General features: G+C 38.8%; 1 protein-coding gene across 6 annotated transcripts in view; it reads right to left on the bottom strand.

Moving 5' to 3' along the window:
- LOC122556682 (glutamate receptor ionotropic, delta-2-like) overlaps window positions 1–20,417 on the bottom strand; it is a 538,289-nt gene that overhangs the window by 149,255 nt on the left and 368,617 nt on the right. For all 6 annotated transcript variants that reach the window (XM_043703714.1, XM_043703716.1, XM_043703715.1 and 3 more), the window contains one exon: window positions 12,190–12,291. In XM_043703714.1, the coding sequence (XP_043559649.1) occupies window positions 12,190–12,291 (102 nt within the window). The remainder of the gene's footprint in view (window positions 1–12,189; window positions 12,292–20,417) is intronic.

Here is a 20,417-nt window from a genome sequence, read left to right as displayed (position 1 = left end):
CTGGCCGAGTAGAGGCTGATGGCCAAGTTCAGTACCCATGAGGATAGCCTCAACCGGGATTTAAGTTTGTGCACACTACAGGTGACCCCACTACAGTATACACATATACACACAAATACACACACTCGCCCTCATGCACATGCCCTCTCAGGCATATACTCCATCACACTCGTGCACACATGCACACTCACACGCTCTCTTCCTCTCTCTCCCTCTCTCTCACTGACACACACACACAAACACACACTCACTCTTTTCCTCATACACACGCACACACACATAAAAGTCTATGGGGTGAATTTGCATTTGCAGATACATTCTATTTTGTTCAAAAACCACACAATCTGGAGGCAGTCAGTCCATGTGACATTTTATAAATCCCTACTTTGGAAATAGAATCAGTCTGACTCAAGGTTGGAATACAGGCAGATTCTAACCTCACACCTTTAACGTATTGTCTGAGCTGAGGTGTCACTTTTTTTTATAAAACCTTAAGTTATTTTAGGAATGTGACTTCAAAGAAGTTCTGGGATTTGCATATTAATAAATCAAAACCTGCAACCCATTTAAGTGATTAATGAGTATTTTGCATCAGTATTTATTGTGGAAAAGGAAATGGAAGATATAGAAAGTAGCGAAATGGATGGTGACACCTTGCAAAATATCCATATTGCAGAGGAGGAAGTTCTGGATGTCTTGAAATGCATAAAAGTGGATAAGTCCACAGGACTTGACCAGATGTACCCCAGAACTCTGTGGGAAGCTAGGGAAGTGATTGCTGGGTATCGTGCTGAGATATTTGTATAGTCACAGGTGAGGTGCCGGAAGACTGGAGGTTGGCTAATGTGGTGCCACTGTTTAAGAAGGGTGGTAAGGACAAGCCAGGGAACTATAGATCAGTGAGCCTGATATCGGTGGAGGGCAAGTTGTTGGAGGGAATCCTGAGGGACAGGATGTACATGTATTTGGAAAGGCAAGGACTGATTAGGAATAGTCAACATGGCTTTGTGTGTGGGAAATCATGTCTCACAAACTTGATTGAGTTTTTTGAAGAAGTAACAAAGAGAACTGATGAGGGCAGAGCGGTAGATGAGATCTATATGGACTTCAGTAAGGCATTCAACAAGGTTCCCCATGGGAGACTGGTTAGCAAGGTTAGATCTCATGGAATGCAGGGAGAACAAGCCATTTGGATACAGAAATTGGCTCAAAGGTAGAAGGCAGAGGGTGGTGGTGGAGGGTTGTTTTTCAGACTGGAGGCCTGTGACCAATGGAGTGCCACAAGGATCGATGCTGGGTCCTTTACTTTTTGTCATTTACATAAATAATTTGGATGCGAGCATAAAAGGTACAATTAGTAAGTTTGCAGATGACACCAAAATTGGAGGTGTAGTGGGCAGTGAAGAAGGTTACTTCAGATTACAACAGGATCTTGATCAGATGGGCCAATGGGCCGAGAAGTGGCAGATGGAGATTAATTCAGATAAATGCGAGATGCTGCATTTTGTGAAATCAAATCTTAGCAGGACTTATACAATTAATGGTAAGGTCCTAGGGAGTGTTGCTGAACAAAGAGACCTTGGAGTACAGGTTCATAGCTCCTTGAAAGTGGAGTCGCAGGTCATTAGGATAGTGTAGAAGGCGTTTGGAATGCTTTCCTTTATTGGTCAGAGTATTGAGTACAGGGGTTGGGAGGTCATGTTGCGGCTGTACAGGACATTGGTTAGGCCACTGTTGGAATATTGCGTGCAATTTAGGTTGAGAGGGGAAAGAGAGAAAAGGGACCTAAGGGGTAACTTTTTCATGCAGAGGGTGGTATGTGTATGAAATGAGCTACCAGAGGAAGTGGTGGAGGCTGGTACAATTGCAACATTTAAAAGGCATTTGGATGGGTATATGATCAGGAAGGGCTTGGAGGGATATGGGCCGGATGCTGGCAGGTGGGACGAGATTGGGTTGGGATACCTGGTCAGCATAGACGGGTTGGACCGAAGGGTCTGTTTCCATGCTGTACATCTCTATAGTGGTGGAGGCTGGTACAATTGCAACATTTAAAACGCATTTGGATGGGTATATGATTAGGAAGGGCTTGGAGGGATATGGGCCGGATGCTGGCAGGTGGGACGAGATTGGGTTGGGATATCTGGTCAGCATAGACGGTTTGGACCAAAGGGTCTGTTTCCATGCTGTACATCTCTATGACTCTATAAGTGTTAACAGCAATCTAGGTTTGTTCAACATATCCCACCAGCTGTATGACACTTTGATTTTTTACTATATATTCTGCGTCCTATGATCCTGCCTCACTAACTACCTGATGAAGGACTACTACTATGAAAACTTGTTCTTCCAAATAAACCTGGTGTTGTGTGGTTTTTAACTTTGTCCACCCCACTTCAAGGCTAGCTCCTCCATATCATGAATACCGAGAACAGCATTTATAACAAAGAGAAGCATTTCATGTCTGTGCTTAACCTCTAACCAAGCTAACTGTTTAAGTTCTATTCCATAACTCTATCCCATGAGCTTTAAACTTCTTTACTAACCTCGTGAGAAACTTCATTAAATCTTTTTTGAAATCAAATAAAGTTTATCTTTTGGATCTATCTTGATGAAAAGCAAGCTTATGTGCTCAAGGACATATCTCTTAATGCACATATTCTTGAAATGCCCACTTAAAGTATCACAAGAAATGTGCTTAGATATTTTGGGTCACTATCATTAGGAATTACTTGCCAATTAATATCAGGCTATTTTACACATTTTATTCCTTTCTTAAATATTAGTGTATACCCTTGCAATCCTTCAGCTCTTAGGTTTATAATTTGTGAAGGCACCAGTACTTTCCTCCTGAATTTCAATAAGGATATGAGAATACATCTATAACACTTCATTGTTCATTGTTCACGGATAGTTCATTGTTCTATTGGTTACAGAACACAATTTTTATTAAGTTCTATATATGCCTGAATAGTTTTCTGGCTTTTTACTACAATGAGAATTTGTTCATAATCCTCCTTTGTGAAAGGAAACATATGGAATACATTTGCGTTATCTACTTCATCATAAACATTTGCAATGATTCTACTCAGTTTGTGCTTGAGCAAATTCACTTATTCTTTGACTTTCCTTCCTGAAGCAACATGGTTTTTAAAATCTCATTTGCTGCACTCTTAAATTTGACTCTTCCCCTTTACTTTTTATCTACTTTTTAAAAATAACCTAAACTGTCCTTTATCATAATCCCAATTTTCTAATTTTTAGATATTCAAGGAAGCAAAAAGACATTTTTGACATAATTTTTCACCCACAACTGCGGCTCAGGTTTTGCTTTGCTTTTATTAAGCTCAATATTTTACATATTTTATTCCCTTTTTAGTTATGATTTTCACAACTATTGTTATCTAGGACATTTCTCACAGCTCAGCGATACCCTCCTGTCAAACCATTATTCATTTGGATTTTCACTTTGACTGCAAAATCAAATTAAACATTCCAAATGCCAATAAATATTAAGTGCTAAATAAACTTGGTGGGGTCAGTTTTAACTTGATGAAACTGACACTAACTGATCAAGTATAAACAAAATGTTCAAAAAGAATTCTGCTCCTGAAGTTCATCAAGAGAGATCCAAGAGTAGGGTTCAGTTGAAGAATTGGATATGGTCCCCATCACATCCTTCCCACTTTTAAAACTGTTCCATGTTTGGTTCCCCAATGCATAGCAGTGCAAATATTTTGTGCAACGATACTTACTAGATTGCAGTTATATCAGATTGCAGTGCATAACTTCCTATAGTATAAATATTGAAAGCATTAATAACAAATATTTTGTGAATTAGGTAGAAAAGCCTCAATCACAATAACCTTTGTAAAACAGATTCTGTTGAGGTACTATTATTAAGAATATTGGAACATTGATTAAAATATCACTAATCAGCCAGTTGACCTGACTGATGTTATTCAGTTGAGTGGTGGCAGGACTTGCCCAGTGAATTTACATCACTGGTACATCTCTGGTGAGGATAACCATTATGTGTATCTTAACATACTCTGTATGTCACAGACATGTGAGCAGGCTGTCACCTCCAATTCGTCCAATGCCACAAAGAACATGTATGGAGTTCACTACATTAGGCAGATGCCCTATTGAGTAATTGGGTTAATCTAATTTGTGAATGTGCACATGGTCTTATATTAATAACATTGAAGATGTTGGCCTATGACCCAAGGTATGTGAGCTTCCAGAATTTAATATGAAACCTGGAATATGGGGAAGAAGTGATGATAGTGAGACTGCTGGTGATAATATTATGTGCTAGCAATAAGAGTAGATCTATTCAAGCTTGTGTTGCTTAGTGCTAACATTCTCACAGGCAGTGCAAAGTGAGTTCTGATGCATGCAAATTTACACAATGATTAGTGAACAGATGAAATACTCAAGGTTTACATGACATTCATGTCATCCTGATTAGGGATTGACTTATGAGCTGTCCCTGTCCATCTCCGTGAATAGCTTAGACACAGCTTTGCTCTGCATCCTCCTCTTCATCTTGTTCATCCTTTCTTAAATTGTATTAATTTAGCATTTCACCCACTTGAAGGTTTGAACTCTGCATAGGGCCACATGATGGAGAATGTAGCAAGCCACCTCAATGGGTAAGAGCCTTGCAGGAACATATTACAGGCACCACATGACTGTACATAGTTCTTTGAAAGTTGTGTCACATGTAGACAGGGTGGTTAAGAAGGTATTTAGCTTGCTTGCCTTCACTTCTCAGACCACTAAGTACAGGAGTTGTGACGTCATGTTGAAGTTGTGCAGGGCATTGGTGAGGCCACTTTTGGAGTACTGTGCACAGTTCTGGTTGCCGTCCTATAGGAAGGATATTATTAAACTGGAGATGGTTCAGAAAAAGATCAGTGAACAAGGGTGGGACTTGTTTAACTGGAGCATAAGAGGTTGAGGGGTGATCTGATAAAGATTTATAAAATCATGAGGGGCATAGCTAGGGGGGGCATATTTTTAAGGAGAGAGGAGAACAATTTAAAAGGGACCTGAGGGGCAACGTTTTCACAGAAATGGTGGTTTGTATGTGGAACGAACTGCCAGAGGAAATGGTGCATGCAAGTACAATTACAACATTTAAAAGATATTTGTTCATGTACATGAATAGGAAAAGTTTGGAGGAGTATGGGCCAAAAGCAGGCAAGTGGGGCTAGTTTAGTTTGGAAACATTGGTTGGCATGGATGAGTTGGACTGAAGGGTCTGATTCCATGTTTTATGACTCTATGGCTCTATGATTGTTTCAAGCACTGGAATTCCATCTTCAGCAGTTCCTTTGACCTGTTCGATGATTGTTCTCATGAGTAGATGGCTTCAAGTATAGTAGCTCTGTGTTTCCATCTGGAAGTCATGTAAAGGGTTGAGTAGAAAGTTTTTCAAGTGCTCTTGATCCCAAGAAATAATGCACAAATTTACAGTAGTGACATGAAAACAATGCCACCCTGAACTACTAGGCTAAATGCATTGTGTTAGCTGACATGAAACTATGCACAAACAAGAAGTAAAGTTCTTATTGTAATTGTATATTGAGGGTTCATACTGACTAATAACTGAGTGATTTGATAAACATATGAGTGCAATCAATAAAGTTTGATGGGTTTATGAATCCAGCAATAGAGGCAAATCCTACTGCTTTTGTACCTGTGAGGTCCCATCTGTCTGTAACTGCTTGTAGCAGCCAGCTCCTATAACTACGGTATCTGTAATCTTAGAGATTCAGAATGATCACTAAGTTCCACTCCTGAAATTAACTAGAGATAAATGACAAAATCTTCTCAGCCCCTCGTGATGGACACAATGGTGAGTCAATTGGGAAAATATGGCAAGATTGGAAAAATGAGATTTTAACTTTAAGACAGAAAAAGTGATTTTCTACCCATATTTTGTATGTGAGACATAATACACTCGGACTGGTAAGAGGCTTGCTTGCATGTACTTATATTGCATTACGTTACTGCACTGTTACCTACTGTCACCTCCTTTACATGTATTTTGCTATTCTCCTATATGCCAGAGGGAACGTAGACAGCACAAATTCCTGCCAGGTCCCTGAAGGTGTCACCTGTGAAAAAGGCATATGCAATGCTTGCCTTCATTAGCTGGAGTGTAGAATATAAGAGCAAGGAAGTCTTGTTACAACTTTATAAACATTGGTTAGGCCACCGATACTGTACACACTTGTGATTGCCATTCTATCATGATTGCATTGGAAAACGTGCAGAGGATATTCACCAGAGTGTTTCCTGGAATGAAAATTCTCAGGTATGAAGAGAGACTGAATAGGTTGCTCTTTTTTATGGAACAGAGGAGGTTGAGGTGGGGTTGGGGGCAGCGGGGTGGGGTTTGTGGTCTGCTTGAGTATACAAAATTATGAGAAGCATACACATAGCAGGTAGTGAGAATCTATTCCCCATGTCAGATGTGTCTAAGATTAGAGGACATAAGTTTAATATGAAGAGTAAGTGGTTTAGATGGAGTCAGAAGATTTTTTTTTTCACCCAGAGGGTGGTAAAAATATGGAATGTGCTGCCTGAGAGGGTGGCAAAGGCAGATACTTTCATAATATTTAAGAAGCATCTGGATTGGCACTTACAATGCTATTGTAGAATATGGAAGGAAATGGAATGAATGTAGTATAGTGTTTGTGGGTCAGTATATACTTAGTGGGCTGAAGGGTCTGTTTCTGCACTGTATGACTCTACAGCTCGATGACATTGAAATCAGAACAGATTCCTGGCAGCTACAGCTCACTGTTTGCTCTCTGTGACTGCAATCTTGCCAACAACCCCTGACATCTAATGGCATGCTTGTAGGCAATAAACAGCTGTATTATCTGTCTACAAAGGTTGGCATCAAACAAGCACCAGCCTGGCCACATAATCACAGCACATTTTTGACTCATTTAGAATACAGTAATACAGTAGAGCCTTGTAGTGTATTTGTAGAGTCCCTTTTCTCTGGGCCAGAATGTCTGAGTTCAAGTTCCACCTGCCCTAGAGGTGTATCTGAACAAGTTGATTAAAAATATGAACAGCAGTCTACTTAGGCAGAGTTCTAACATGGGATGGGTGACCTCTGTAATTTGATTCTTGAAGCTGTAGTTACAATGATTGTTGATCAGACTGGCAATGATCTAAAGTAGCAATACATTCAGGAATTTATGTCTCCATTTCCACTGAAGAGTCACCCATGTCACTTATGTGCCCTCAGAGATTTTCCTTTCTTGTTTTCCTCCAACTGTGCATATTAATGAAGGGCTAGTCATAGCAGGCAGCAATTAACCTGATGTACAGGTGGGCTTGAATTATGGCATTAGCTGAGGAAATCCCAGAACATCCCAACAGTTGTGGATATTTTGCTGTTGACTCTACAAAAACATGAGCGTGATGCCAAAGAGGTTTGGCACATAAATGAAGTGAACAGCGGAAAACTGCATGAGGTACCTCACCAAATCTGATGGTGTCTAAAGAAAGTTAAAGCTACAGTTACTTAAATAGCTACTGACATGGCATAAGTACCTAAGGGTCTAGATATATGAATCATTCAAATGTCAGAGCAGGTACAGAAACTGATCAAAACATCAAATGAAATGTAAGGCTTCATATCTGCCAGAGTGGACCAGAAGGAGACTGAGGTTCCACTAAAAGTTAGGATACAATACTTGGAAAGCACCTGGAGTATTGAGTGCAATTTTGGCCACCTTACCCTACAAAAGAAGTATGGCCATGGAGAGGATGCAGACTACATTTATCAGAACATTACCTGTATTCAAGGGTTAAACTACACAGAAAGACTCCATACTCTGTGCATGCATTTTCATGGAATTTAAAAGATCAAGCAGAGATTTGATTGAATTTTTCTGATAGATAGGGGAATATGCAGGGTAGATACAGACAAAATTTCTCTGCAGATTGGGGCTTGTTTTGATCTTTATACAGACCTTCAAAAAAATATTTAGAATTCCTGTGATTGACTGACAGGATCACAAGATTTGAAATGATAAATGTTTATAAACTTCTTTAATTGTTTATTTCAACTCTGAAATTGATAGATTTTTAGTCAACAGAACTGAGAGTTAAAATGAAAAGATGAGTTTGCAGGGTTAGATTGTCACTGCCTCATTGAATGGTGGGACAGGATTGATTAACAGACAAATTCCTATATTGCATCCTGCTATCTTGTCACTCAAATCTTTGCATTGAGTATGATCAATGAAATCAGACCATGTTTTGATATTTGTTCCTAGATGCAGAATTGTGGATCGGGAGCTCATTCATAATCCAGTGAAGCCTTTAATCAATATAAATAATTTCTGTTTCCCATAATATTTCTATATTTGCTTTTGAGTTGGAATGCTTAGAAAACAACAAATAATCCCTTTTACAGTTACCTTACTTTCAAATATTTGTTATTCAAATTTTGTGAAAAAATCTATGAAGGAAAGAATATCAGCTCCTTTGCTTTATAATGGAATAAATAAAGCTGGGCAAAGAAGCTTACAGACTTTATGGATCACTTTCATACTGCTGCCAGTTAAGGTTGATATCTTTGTCCCTTTGCTATAGCATTCTTCAAATAACTGCTCAAGACAATGCAATTCCTGGCTTCTACAAACAGTGTCATATCACATGGGGTGGCACGGTGGCTAGTGCTGTTGACTCACAGCACCAAGGTTGTGGTTTCAATTCTGACCTCAGATGACTGTCTGTGTGGAGTTTGCATGTTCTGCTTGTGTCTGCATGGGTTTCCTCTGGGTGCTCTGGTTTCCTCCCACAGTCCAAAGATGTGCAGGTTAAGTGGATTGACCATATCTGTAGCATCCAAGGACGTATAGATTAGGTGGATTAGCAATGGGAAAATGCAGAGTTATGGGGATAGTATACGGGCATGAGTCTGGGTGGGATGCTCTTTGGAGAGCCGTGTGGATTTATTGGGCCCAATGGCCTGTTTCAACACTATAGGAATTATATGTGATTAAGGCAGCTCAAGACTTATAAAGCCCTTTGTATTTCCAAGTATTTGGAAACAAAGGTATTGAATCTCAAAATTTGTCTAATGACAAGTTTCCACTTGCCTATTTTTGTGAAAAAATATCACTTACAAAAGTATAAGAATTGTTTAAAAATTATTGAGGTGGTAAGTCATATTAATAAATGTAAGTTTCTATTTGGAACGCAAACAAAATTTGAATAAAATATCATTACTTAAAATCTAGTAATTTTGATATTGAATTAATAATGATTGTATTACCTAATATTTTCAATTCTCTTGGAATTTACTTTCTCACAGCCAATTTATCCTGCCTATCACAATATTGTAAAAAGGAGCAAGGCAAGAACTATGAATCATATCCTAACACATACTGTTATATTAATGGTCAAGAACACTGTATGGGATGTTATAATTACGCATCCAAAGTGAAAAAGGTCATAACAAGGAATCAATAAATAGTCAGAAACAGTTGGAAATGGTTCAACCTGGGAAAGTGTGAAGTGATTCACTTTAGAAGTTCAAAGTTGAATGCAGAATACAGGGTTAAAGGCAGGATTCTTGGCAGTGTGAAGGAAAAGAAGGATCTTGGGGTCCATGTCCATAGAACCTTCAAAGCTGTCACCCAAGTTGATAGGGCTGTCAAGAAAGCATATGGTATGCTGGCTTTCATTTGCAGTAGGATTCAGTTTAAGAGCTGTGAGGTTCTGCTGCAGCTCTATAGAGCCCTGGTCAGACCACATTTGGAATATTGTGTTCAGTTCTGGTCGTTTCATTAAAGGAAGAATGTGGAATCTTTAGAGACGGTGTAGAGGAGATTTACCAGGATGCTGTCTGGACTGGATGGCATGTCTTATGATGAAAGGTTAAGGGACCTAGGACTTTTCTCATTGGAGTGAAGAAGGATGAGAAGTGACTTGAGAGGTATACAAGATGATGAGAGGTGTAGATAGAGTGGGTAGCCAGAGACTTTTTCCCAGGGTGGAAATGGCTATCACAAGGGGGCATAATTTTAAGGTGATCGGAGGAAGGTTTAGGGGTGATGTCAGAGGTAGGTTCTTTACACAGAGAGTGGTGGGTGTGTGGAATGCACTGCCAGCAATGGTAGTAGAGTCAGATACATTAGGAGCATTTAAGTGAGTCTTGGATAGGCACATGGAAGATAGTACAATGTAGGGTATGTAGGTCAGTCTGATCTTAGAGTAGGATTAAAGGTAAGCATAACATTGAAGGTTGAAGGGCCTGTACTGTGCTGTAGTGTTCTGTTTTCTATGTTATTAATCTGCTAGAGTTCTTTGAATAATTAACCAAACTAACAAATGGGAGCTACACTGAAAATATATTGATTCAGTGTTTTAAAAAAAGCATGTACAAGGATAATGTTCAAGATAAAATCTTTAAAAGGTTAAAATTCACATAATCACAACCAGGTTAAGTAATTACATTGACGACAGACTTAACAATAAGAAGTACAAAGTGATGATAAACTTAAAAAAAAAACTGCCTGGGAAGCAGGGGATTTCTAGAGAGCTCTGTTCTTGCTGTTCTTGCCAATCAAACTGCAGTTTTTGTCATGATTAGGTGGATACAAACATTAAATCCTGAGATCCTATTACTAAGATCAGTTTGTATTAAATGTAAAGGTTTATCATCAATTATGGTGATCAATACAAGTAATTTTGCATTCAATTTCCATGAGGTTTGTGAGGTTGCTCATGACTAATGGACAGTTTAAATAGCTGCTAAGCCTGCCCTGCTAAGTTATTGTATTAACGTCAGCAAAAAATTAAAAGTGCTGATTTTAACAGAACAAGGTTTCTAAAGGGTTCTGTCATTTATTCCTAAATGCAGACTGATCAAATTGGTCACTCCAACAGTATTCGACTGTACTTATATATTTAAGTCACTAAATTATATGAACAGGTTGAAACAAAAAGATAAGCAAAGTTAGAGAAAATCTGGAGAAATTAAGCAGATATCTTAAGACGTTATAAATTGATTTAATAAAAAGTGAATGCAATGCACATTTGAAAAAAATGGATGAATTTGTAAATTAAAAGCATTATCTATACTGAAACATGGATGACATAAGAAAAGCTACTGATCAATCACAGTTTTTGATGTGTAGCTGTAGTCACTAAAGCTAATCCGACATGTTGTGGATCTCACGGGTATTTGACTAGAAAGGGCAATAGGTTACCCAAACTAGTACAGATCATTGGTGAGGCCATAGTCAAACACTGTGCAATTTTGGACACCCTACCTTCAAAAAGATAGATGCATTGAGAGGATTCAGAGAAGAGCAACAAGGATGATTCCAGAACATAGAGCAAAATCACCTGATGCTGTGTTGATTAACTCCTTCAAGAAAAGAAATCAAAAAGTCTTGATAAATATTTAGTTGGGAACAAGAATGAAGTTTACAGGAATCGCTATGGACTGAAATGGTCAAATATTCCATGGCATATTATAGGTCTTATCACCGTTAGGTCTGTGGCTTGTTGTTTTAGAGGACAGTGATCTGTCCTTGTACAGAGAATATAAAAAGGTATGAGAAATCAGTGGTGCAGAAACCCAACACTGGACATAAAATAGTTGAGGCAGAATTCACACTAGGGTAGACTTTACAAGACTCGCAACAGGAACAGGCTTAGTGAACTGATGGGCCTTTCCTCATTCCATTCTATTCTTTTCTATTCATTCTATTCTGCTCATTCTATTCTTCCTGACTGTATCTACTACCTGCCTAATCTTTGGACTGTGGTGTGTTTCAGGAGGCCAACATCTTCATGGCTTTTGTTTATACTACTGCTTGATAAATAAATCAGAAAGAGTATTAAGATAGTAGAAGACAGTCATCTAATTATAAATAAGAACATTAAATCACTCTAGAGATACCCTGATCTTAAAGAAAATTTTACAGTTATTAATGTATTCTTGATTAGTTTTAAAGAAAATATTCAATGTGAGGATGTCAAGCCATATGTTTATTTTTGTGCATTTAAATCTGACAATCATTGTTGAGCTATGTATTGTTATAATAGGAATTGCATTTCTAACATTGCAAGTATTTAAATATGATTGTCGGCTGCCAAACATTCAACTATATACGAAGGGAAAAAATTCTATTTTACCAGTACTGTCACAACTCGCAGTGTCACTCCTTCCATACTATTTTCCAGTTTTTGATCGACAAGAGAACCATTCAATCCATTGGTTGGACTCCAAAGTCCTAGCTATATGGGGAATACAAACATGCTTTATTAAAATAATGCAATTAACTTTAATTACAGCATAATTTTACTGTTTTACTTCCCCAAAGATCCATGTTTCTCACAGCTCATTATATCAACGTGAAGACACTGAAGCTGTAATTAATGTAACTACCTTCTAAAAATATAAAATTTCAATCAATCTTGGACCTGTTACAATACATTGAAGAATACACATGGATGTTATAAGGATTGAAGCAGAAGGTGGCACACCAGAATTGTTCTGCTATTGAAATGATGGTATGTTTAATTGCTAGCCTACCCCTTTAAAGCCACTTAATTATTATTACTGTGACCTGACACATCTTGAGAGGTTAATTAATTCGTTTTTCCCTTTTTCAAAGTAATTTTGAAAACACTCTCAGTTAATGGTCAGGACCTTGAGCTGTCCTGTTAAATCTATTCCAAGATTTATGAATATGATATTTAAGCTAATTAATGCAAGTGGGACAGTTTGAAATAGTTTGGTCAGCTTAGTCATAATATTTTAATAGCCTAAAGCTGCCCAAACGTTTAAAGTACTTGCTGTGCCTCTTTGGGGGGGTGGCGTTTTCAATTATGATAGACCAACTATGCCCCATAAAAATGTGTATTCCTTACTTCTAATTCTAAACAGCAAAAATCAAAATTTTCACTTGGGCATAGCAGGAAGGGAGGGACCGTGCCAGCTGTCTTGAGTACTGATGCTGCCTGACCTGAGTTCTGTAGTCGAGTGTACTTGAATAGTTAGTGTTGTTTCCTGGGCATGCAATTACTCCAGATTGTAAGCTCAAAAGATTGGTTGGGGTCATGAGTTGGTGGAAGATGAAAAGAAATAGCAGGCATTTGCAGACCCTAGACAACCTGCTATATCCAATGCTTGCATATGTGACAAGAAATAGATGGGGTCAGATTGTCTGCACAGCATCACAAGAAGTGCAGCAAGCAGCATTAGGCATATCTCCTGTGAAGTGACTGATGTTCCTATGGTTTTCAATATGTTAGTTCACATAATATATACCACAGACACCTGGGTCTGTATTAACACTAATATCTGGACATTTACCAACAACTAACTGTGGACATTAATATCTCAGCCTTACTTATACAGTCTAGGTGTTATATATAATAAACCTGTTATTACACTCCTCTAGAGCAGATGGGACTCAAACCCAAGCCTCCTTGTCTAGAGGGAGTCTTTAGTTTTTTTTCAAAACTGCCTTTTCAAAAGATTTGATAGGTGTAGAAGATCAATTTTATTTGTCTTTCAGCTAGCTTTAGTAAAATTACATCCTGTACCTTGGCATTGACATCTGCCTTCAAATTGGTCAACACTTTCATCTAACCTTCGGTATTATAACATTAATTCAAACCTCGGAATTTTAAAGGATTCTTCTAGGGCTTGCACAATCTTGGCTGGATGTTGCTGTCAACATTCAAAATGCTGGAAAGTTTAACTCTTCTTCCCAAAGTGAAAAGAAGTTGGACAGACTGTCTGTCCTTGTAGTCTGTCAGTCTAAAGGGTTAAGATTCAGTCTGTCTTTGAGTAATTCAGACAGTAAATGAATGAACTGACATTCCATGTTTAGTTATTTGCTTTTCATCATAAACTGTGTTGCTTTGTGCAGATGAAACATGGCAATTTATAAAATTTACTTCAAGACCAGTTGGCTTCTCTTCTCATTTTATTTCTTGCTGTAGTTGAACAAAGAACAAAGAACAAAGTAAATTCCAGCACAGGAACAGGCCCTTTGGCCTTTCTGCACCGATCCAGATCCTCTATCTAAACCTTTTGTCTATTTTCCAAGGATCTGTATCCTTCTGCTCCCTGCCCATTCATGCATCTGTCTTGATACATCTTAAATGATGCTATCATGCCCACTAGGAGAAAGTGAGGACTGCAGATGCTGGTGATCAGAGTTGAGAGTGTGGTGCTGGAAAAGCACAGGAGGTCAGGCAGCATCCAAGGAGAAGGAGAATCGACATTTCGGGCAAAAGCGCTTCAATTGGAATGAGGCCTCATTCCTGATGAAGGGCTTTTGCCTGAAACATCGATTCTTCTTCTCCTTGGATCCTGCCTGACCTGCTGTGCTTTTCCAGCACCATGTTATCATATCCGTCTCTACCACCTCTGCTGACAATGTGCTCCAGGTACCCACCACTCTCTGCACAAAAAACTTCCCACGCATATTTCCCTTAAACTCTTCCCGCTCACCTTGAACTTATGACCCCTAGTAATTGAATCCCCCACTCTGGGGAAAAAAAACTTCTTGCTATTCACCCTGTCTATACCTCTCATGATTTTATAGACATTCCCCTCAACCTCCATCTTTCTAATGAAAATAATCCTAATCTACTCAACCTCTCTTTATAGCTAGTGCCCTCCATACCAGGCAACATCCTGCTGAACCAAAGTCTTATACAACTGTAACATGACCTGCCAATTCTTTACTCAATATCCATCCGATGGAGGGACGCGTCCCATATGTTTTGAAAGTAGCAACTTTGTGTTTTTAGGTAGTGATCATGGCAAAAGAAAAGTGAGTAGTGACAACTTGCTTTGGTTTATGCTACATTTTTCAGGAGTAAAATGCCAAAATCAAATATGTCTTGACACAGTTAAAAACTTGTTTAAAATATTGAAAATATATTATATAGAGTTGTTTGCCTTCAGTTTTGTTCCAGGAGCACTTTAGTAGGTTAGAGCTGTCCTTCTCCTGTTTTTAAATTGGGTCAGCTACAGGCCATTTTTTAAAGAGAGAGAGGGAAACAAATTTTTCTTGCTTTGGTACGGTTGTGGATTTTAATCTTGTTACCAGTAAGAGCTTCAACTTTAAAAGCAGGTATCTGATAGGTGATTAGTAACTGTTGAAATCTTACTTCAGCTTTCAATATCCATTTGCTGTCACTATCTTCCAGTATGTATTTGCTGCTACTTTGCTGCTACTATAATGTCTTTGTGTTTGTTAATTTGATAGTCTACATAATACATACCACAATGTATTGGCTTCATATTAAAATAGATAATTGGAACTTTATTAACAATAAACCATGTACACTAATATTACATCTCAGATTCAGATTTAGTCTAGGTTAAATGTTTACTTAGACTGCTAATATATTATATCCAATTGACTGGTTGATTAACTGAATAAATACGAACCAACTGAATATACAGAGTTTAAAGTAGGACCTCTTATACTACAGCATCACATGTCATGATGTCAGCTAGCTATCTTAAAAGTATCCTGAGATCTGTCCAATAATACAACAGTGAACCCTTTTCACAAGAAGGTCATATAAAAACATTATTGATCTAGCACATACATTCTTGCCATCAGCAATTATGAAAAAGATTAGATTGAAATGAATAATTTACTTTTCATACTGGCATCAAGAGGAAGCACAATTAGGAAGAAGCAGTTGGCATCCATACTCTATGAATTATACTCAAGCAACTTTATTGGAGGCCCCTTTGAAAAGAGTGAATGAATGAGACTTTGTGAGTTTTTAGTACAGTGAATGTACTGTGTATGATGATATCTCTGGAGACAAGGATGAAATTGTACAGAGAAGTGCTAATACACTGGTCAGCTGTGGAATTCAGGGGAAGTGTTCCTGTGTAAAAACAAGGTTATCTTTTGCAATTGATTACGGGTTGTCTTCCACAACCCATGAATTATTTATAGAAAAAACAAGAAATAGAAGCAGGAGTAGGCCATTCAGTCCTTCAAGGTTGTATCACAATTCAAGAAAATCAGGCTGATTTTCCCTAGATCTCAACTCTTCTTTTGAACCCTCTCCCAACTCCCTGATATTTCAAATATTCATCTAGCTTCTCTTTAATTACATTCCCATGATCTAGCCTCCACAGCTCTCTGGTGGAGATAATTCCAGCCATTCACTGCCCTCTGAGAGAACAATTTTCTTTGCTTCTGCATTTTAAATGATTGTCCCCTTATTCTGTAACTAGGTAGCCTAGTTTGATAACCTCTACTAGTGTAAACAGCTTGTCAACATTTACCTTGTCAAGCCTTGCAAAAAGATCACCTCTTCTTCTAGAGACAATTGCAGAAAGCATGTTTAGCTGTTCTTGATAATTCAACCCCTTCATCCAAGGAATTAGCTTAGTAAATCTCTTTTGAACTGCCTTTAATGCCAGTAGACTTTTTCTTAAATGCAGGGACCAAAACTGTACACAGTATTCTAGATGCAGCCTCACCACAAGAACAAGAACCCCTCTCAATAAAAGCCAAAATTGTATTTGGCTGTTTCATTACTTGCTGCACCTGCATGCGAACGTTTCTTTTGTTATTGCATAAGAACAGCCAGATCCCTCTTCAGTGCACTATTTTATGGAGTCTTTTTATTTTTAAATAATAGTTTGCCTTTTGATTCTTCTTACCAAAGTGCATGATCTCATTATTTCCTACATTAAAGGGGCGGCACGGTGGCTCAGTGGTTAGCACTGCAGCCTCACAGCACCAGGGTCCCAGGTTCAATTCCAGCCTCGGGCGACAGTGTGTGGAGTTTACACATTCTCCCCATGTCTGTGTGGGTTTCCTCTGGGTGCTCTGGTTTCCTCCCACAATCCAAAAATGTGCAGGCCAGGTGAATTGGCCATGCTAAGTTGCCCATAATGTTAGGTGCATTAGTCAGAGGGAAATGGGTCTGGGTGGGTTACTCTTTGCAGGGTCAGTGTGGAGTTGTTGGGCCGAAGGGCCTGTTTCCACACTGTGGGGAATCTAATCTAAACTCCATCTGTCAAGGTTTTGCCCACTCATTTGACCTAACTCTATCTATTTGAAGATTTCTTATGTCCACATTACAACATGCTCTCCCAGCTATTTTTAGATAATTAGTAAATCTTGATACATTACACTTTGGCCCCCTCTTCTAAGTGACAATTATTTGCTATCTATATTAGAGACGCTAGAAAGGACTGATTGTTACAACACTGAAACCCATTAATACTGGCTCTCTCATGTCCATGTGGTAAGCAAACCTCAATCCATTTTAATACATTATTCTCAACATTTTGAGCTCCTATCTAGGGAAATAACCTTTAATATAGCACCTTGTCAGATACCTTTGGGAAATCCAAATACAGGAATATGCCAGTTCCCCATTATCAACTGTAATTGGTAAATCCTCAAAGAACCCCAGCAAACCTGTCAAACATGATTCCCCTTCACAAAATCATGACATCTCCATTGTTTGTGTTAGCTTTGCTAAATGTCATGGTATTTCTTCCTTAACCTTAGCAATTGCCCAACAACACAGTGGCTAACTGGTTTATAGTTTCCTGCTTTTGACCTTCCTCCATTCCTACAAAGGGGAGTCACATTTGTGGTTTTCCAAACCGCTGAGTTCTGAAATATTTTGACCAATGCTTCCACCATATCTCCTTTAAATTTGTCAAATACTTTGTCTGTAGTGACAGAATGTTACAAGATCTTTTCTCCCATTAGCACCTTGCTTATCTGCTATCTTTGGGATGTTTATCATGTTTTCTATGATGAAGACCAATGAGAAATATTCATTTAAACTATCTGCCATTTCCTTATTCCCATTATTAATTTTCCAGTTACACTCTTCAATAGTCCCATGCTTACTTTTGCTGCAGTCTTTTTTATTATGTACCCTTAGAAGTTACTGTTGTTTGTTTTTATATTGTTTGTCAATTTATTTTCTAAATCAAATTTTCCCTCTTTTTCAACTTTTTTAGTTATCCTCTACTCATCCCTAAAAAACTTTCAATCCTCTGGATTTGTCAATCATGGATGGTTCATTCTTCACACTGAGTCCTCATTTTTGACTGGAATAAATTTTTTGCTGATCATTATGAGTTGCTGACTTAAGTGACTGCGGCTGCTGTTCCACTGAGTTTTCCCTTGATCCTTTTTCCCAGCCCAATTTAGGCAATTCTTTGCTCAGACCTCCGTAAGTGCCTTTATTAAATTGAGGTCACTGGTTGAGAGCTGAGTTAAACTTCTTCAAACTAAATTTGACATTGAGAGTTGTGATCACTTCCCCAGAGGATTCTTAAGTACAAGATCTCTTATTAATTCCATCTCTTTAGACATCTTTAGATATAATGTTCCTGGGTCTGCCTTTTCCTGGGTGGGTTCTCCAACATACTGCTTGAAGAACAAACTGTGACGTACCCTACAAATTTGACTTCCATGTTATGTTTTCCCATGTGATTTCTCCAGTCAATATGTGGATTAAAAGCACCCCAGTTGTGCCCATCTTACATGCCTCCATTATTTCCCAAATTATATTTTGCTCGAATGAGAGGCAGCTCTTCAACGGCCTATAGAAAACTCCCTCATGTGAATTACTTTCTTTGCTATTCCTTATTTTCACCTAAACCAATTCTACTTTATGATGAATTGCACTTATATCACTCCTCAGTAATAAATCTAATCTACCTCCTTTTTCTTTTGTCTTCTTTTCTGAAACATCAAATTCCCTTGAATATTGAGTTCCCAGTTTTGGTAACCCTGTTAACACATCTCTGTAAAAGCTACCAAGTCAAATTCATTTATTTCTATTTGTGCCATCAACTCATCTATCTTGTGTGCACTCAGATAAGAGCCTTAAGTATTGACATTTTGCCATTATTAGTTGCACTGGTTATAATTTTGACTACATTCTTGTATACATATTTTCTTCTGTCACCCTCTTCACTACCCTGCACCTCTGCTCTTTCATTTCTTTTGATTCTTTTTAAACTTCCCCTTAGGTGAACCGTACAGCTCCTACTAATTAGTTTAAAGTCCCAACCTAGTTATACATTTTGCCAAGACACTGGCCTTAGCATAGTTCGAATAAAACAAATCCCAAAGGAAGAGCCTCCTCTTTCCCCAGTAGTTATGCCAGTGCCCTTTCAATCGGAACCCATATATCCCATACTGACCTTTGAGCAATACATATAGTCTCTGTGCCCATTTGCACCTTTGTGTCTCTGCTTTTTAATGTAGCCCTGAGCTGCTCATAATCCCTCAGAAACCTTTTTCCTTGTCCTACTGTATTATTGGTACCTATGCTGTCATACAACTGTTTCCTGCCACTGCCACATGAAATGTTCTCTCCAGCCCAGAAGATGTATCCTGAGCCTTGCCACCAGGACTGTATTTGCTGTACAGAACTGTATCTAATCCCTCAACCAAGCTATCCCACATTACTATTATATTTCTTTGTTCTTCCATCACTTGAAAGGCACTCTGGACTACGGTGCTATGGTCAGTTCACTCAGCCTCCCTGTAGTCCTTTCCTTCATCCACATCAGGAACAAGAACCTTACACTAGATAAGGGGCATAGCTGAGGCTTCTCAAAAGTTAAATTCCTCTGTTGTCCTTTGCAGTGTCCCTGAGGTGTCTGTAAGCTAATGTTGTAGCAATCAATAAATAAATACAACCCTGAAATCCAAGTGCAACCACGTTGCAGGGCGCTGATAGTTCAATGTTCAGAAGTGAAGCCTGCAAATTGCAAACAGAATTGTGATTCTGGTGAATGCATGGATCATACTATACAGAACAACCTCGATTATCCAAATGAGATGGGCAGGGATTTTGTTTGGATAACTGATTGTTCGGATAAGTGATTTTGCTGCAAAGGTAGAGATAGAGGACAAAGAAAAGTTGAGGTGAAGTCTATGCTGCACACAGATCAGGATAATTAATGTCAGGAAACAAAACAAAAAACAGGCGCTAGGCAGGATTCACACACAGGAGAAAGTGAGGACTGCAGATGCTGGAGATCAGAGCTGAAAATGTGTTGCTGGAAAAGCACAGCAGGTCAGGCAGCATCCAAGGAGCAGGAGAATCGACGTTTCTGGCATGAGCCCTTCTTCAGGAATGTGGAAAGTGTGCCAAGCAGGCTAAGATAAAAGGTAGGGAGGAGGGACTTGGGGAGGGGCGTTGGAAATGCGATAGGTGGAAGGAGGTTAAGGTGAGGGTGATAAGGTGAGGGTGATAGGCCGGAGTGGGGTGGGGGCGGAGAGGTCAGGAAGAAGATTGCAGGTTAGGAAGGTGGTGCTGGGTTCGAGGGGGGGGACTGAGACAAGGTGGGGGGAGGGGAAATGAGGAAACTGGAGAAATCTGAG

The sequence above is a fragment of the Chiloscyllium plagiosum genome, chromosome 14 (genome assembly GCF_004010195.1).
Source record: "Chiloscyllium plagiosum isolate BGI_BamShark_2017 chromosome 14, ASM401019v2, whole genome shotgun sequence".
In the NCBI taxonomy this organism is placed as follows: Eukaryota; Metazoa; Chordata; class Chondrichthyes; order Orectolobiformes; family Hemiscylliidae; genus Chiloscyllium; species Chiloscyllium plagiosum.
This window is presented reverse-complemented; position numbering and strand designations above follow the sequence as displayed.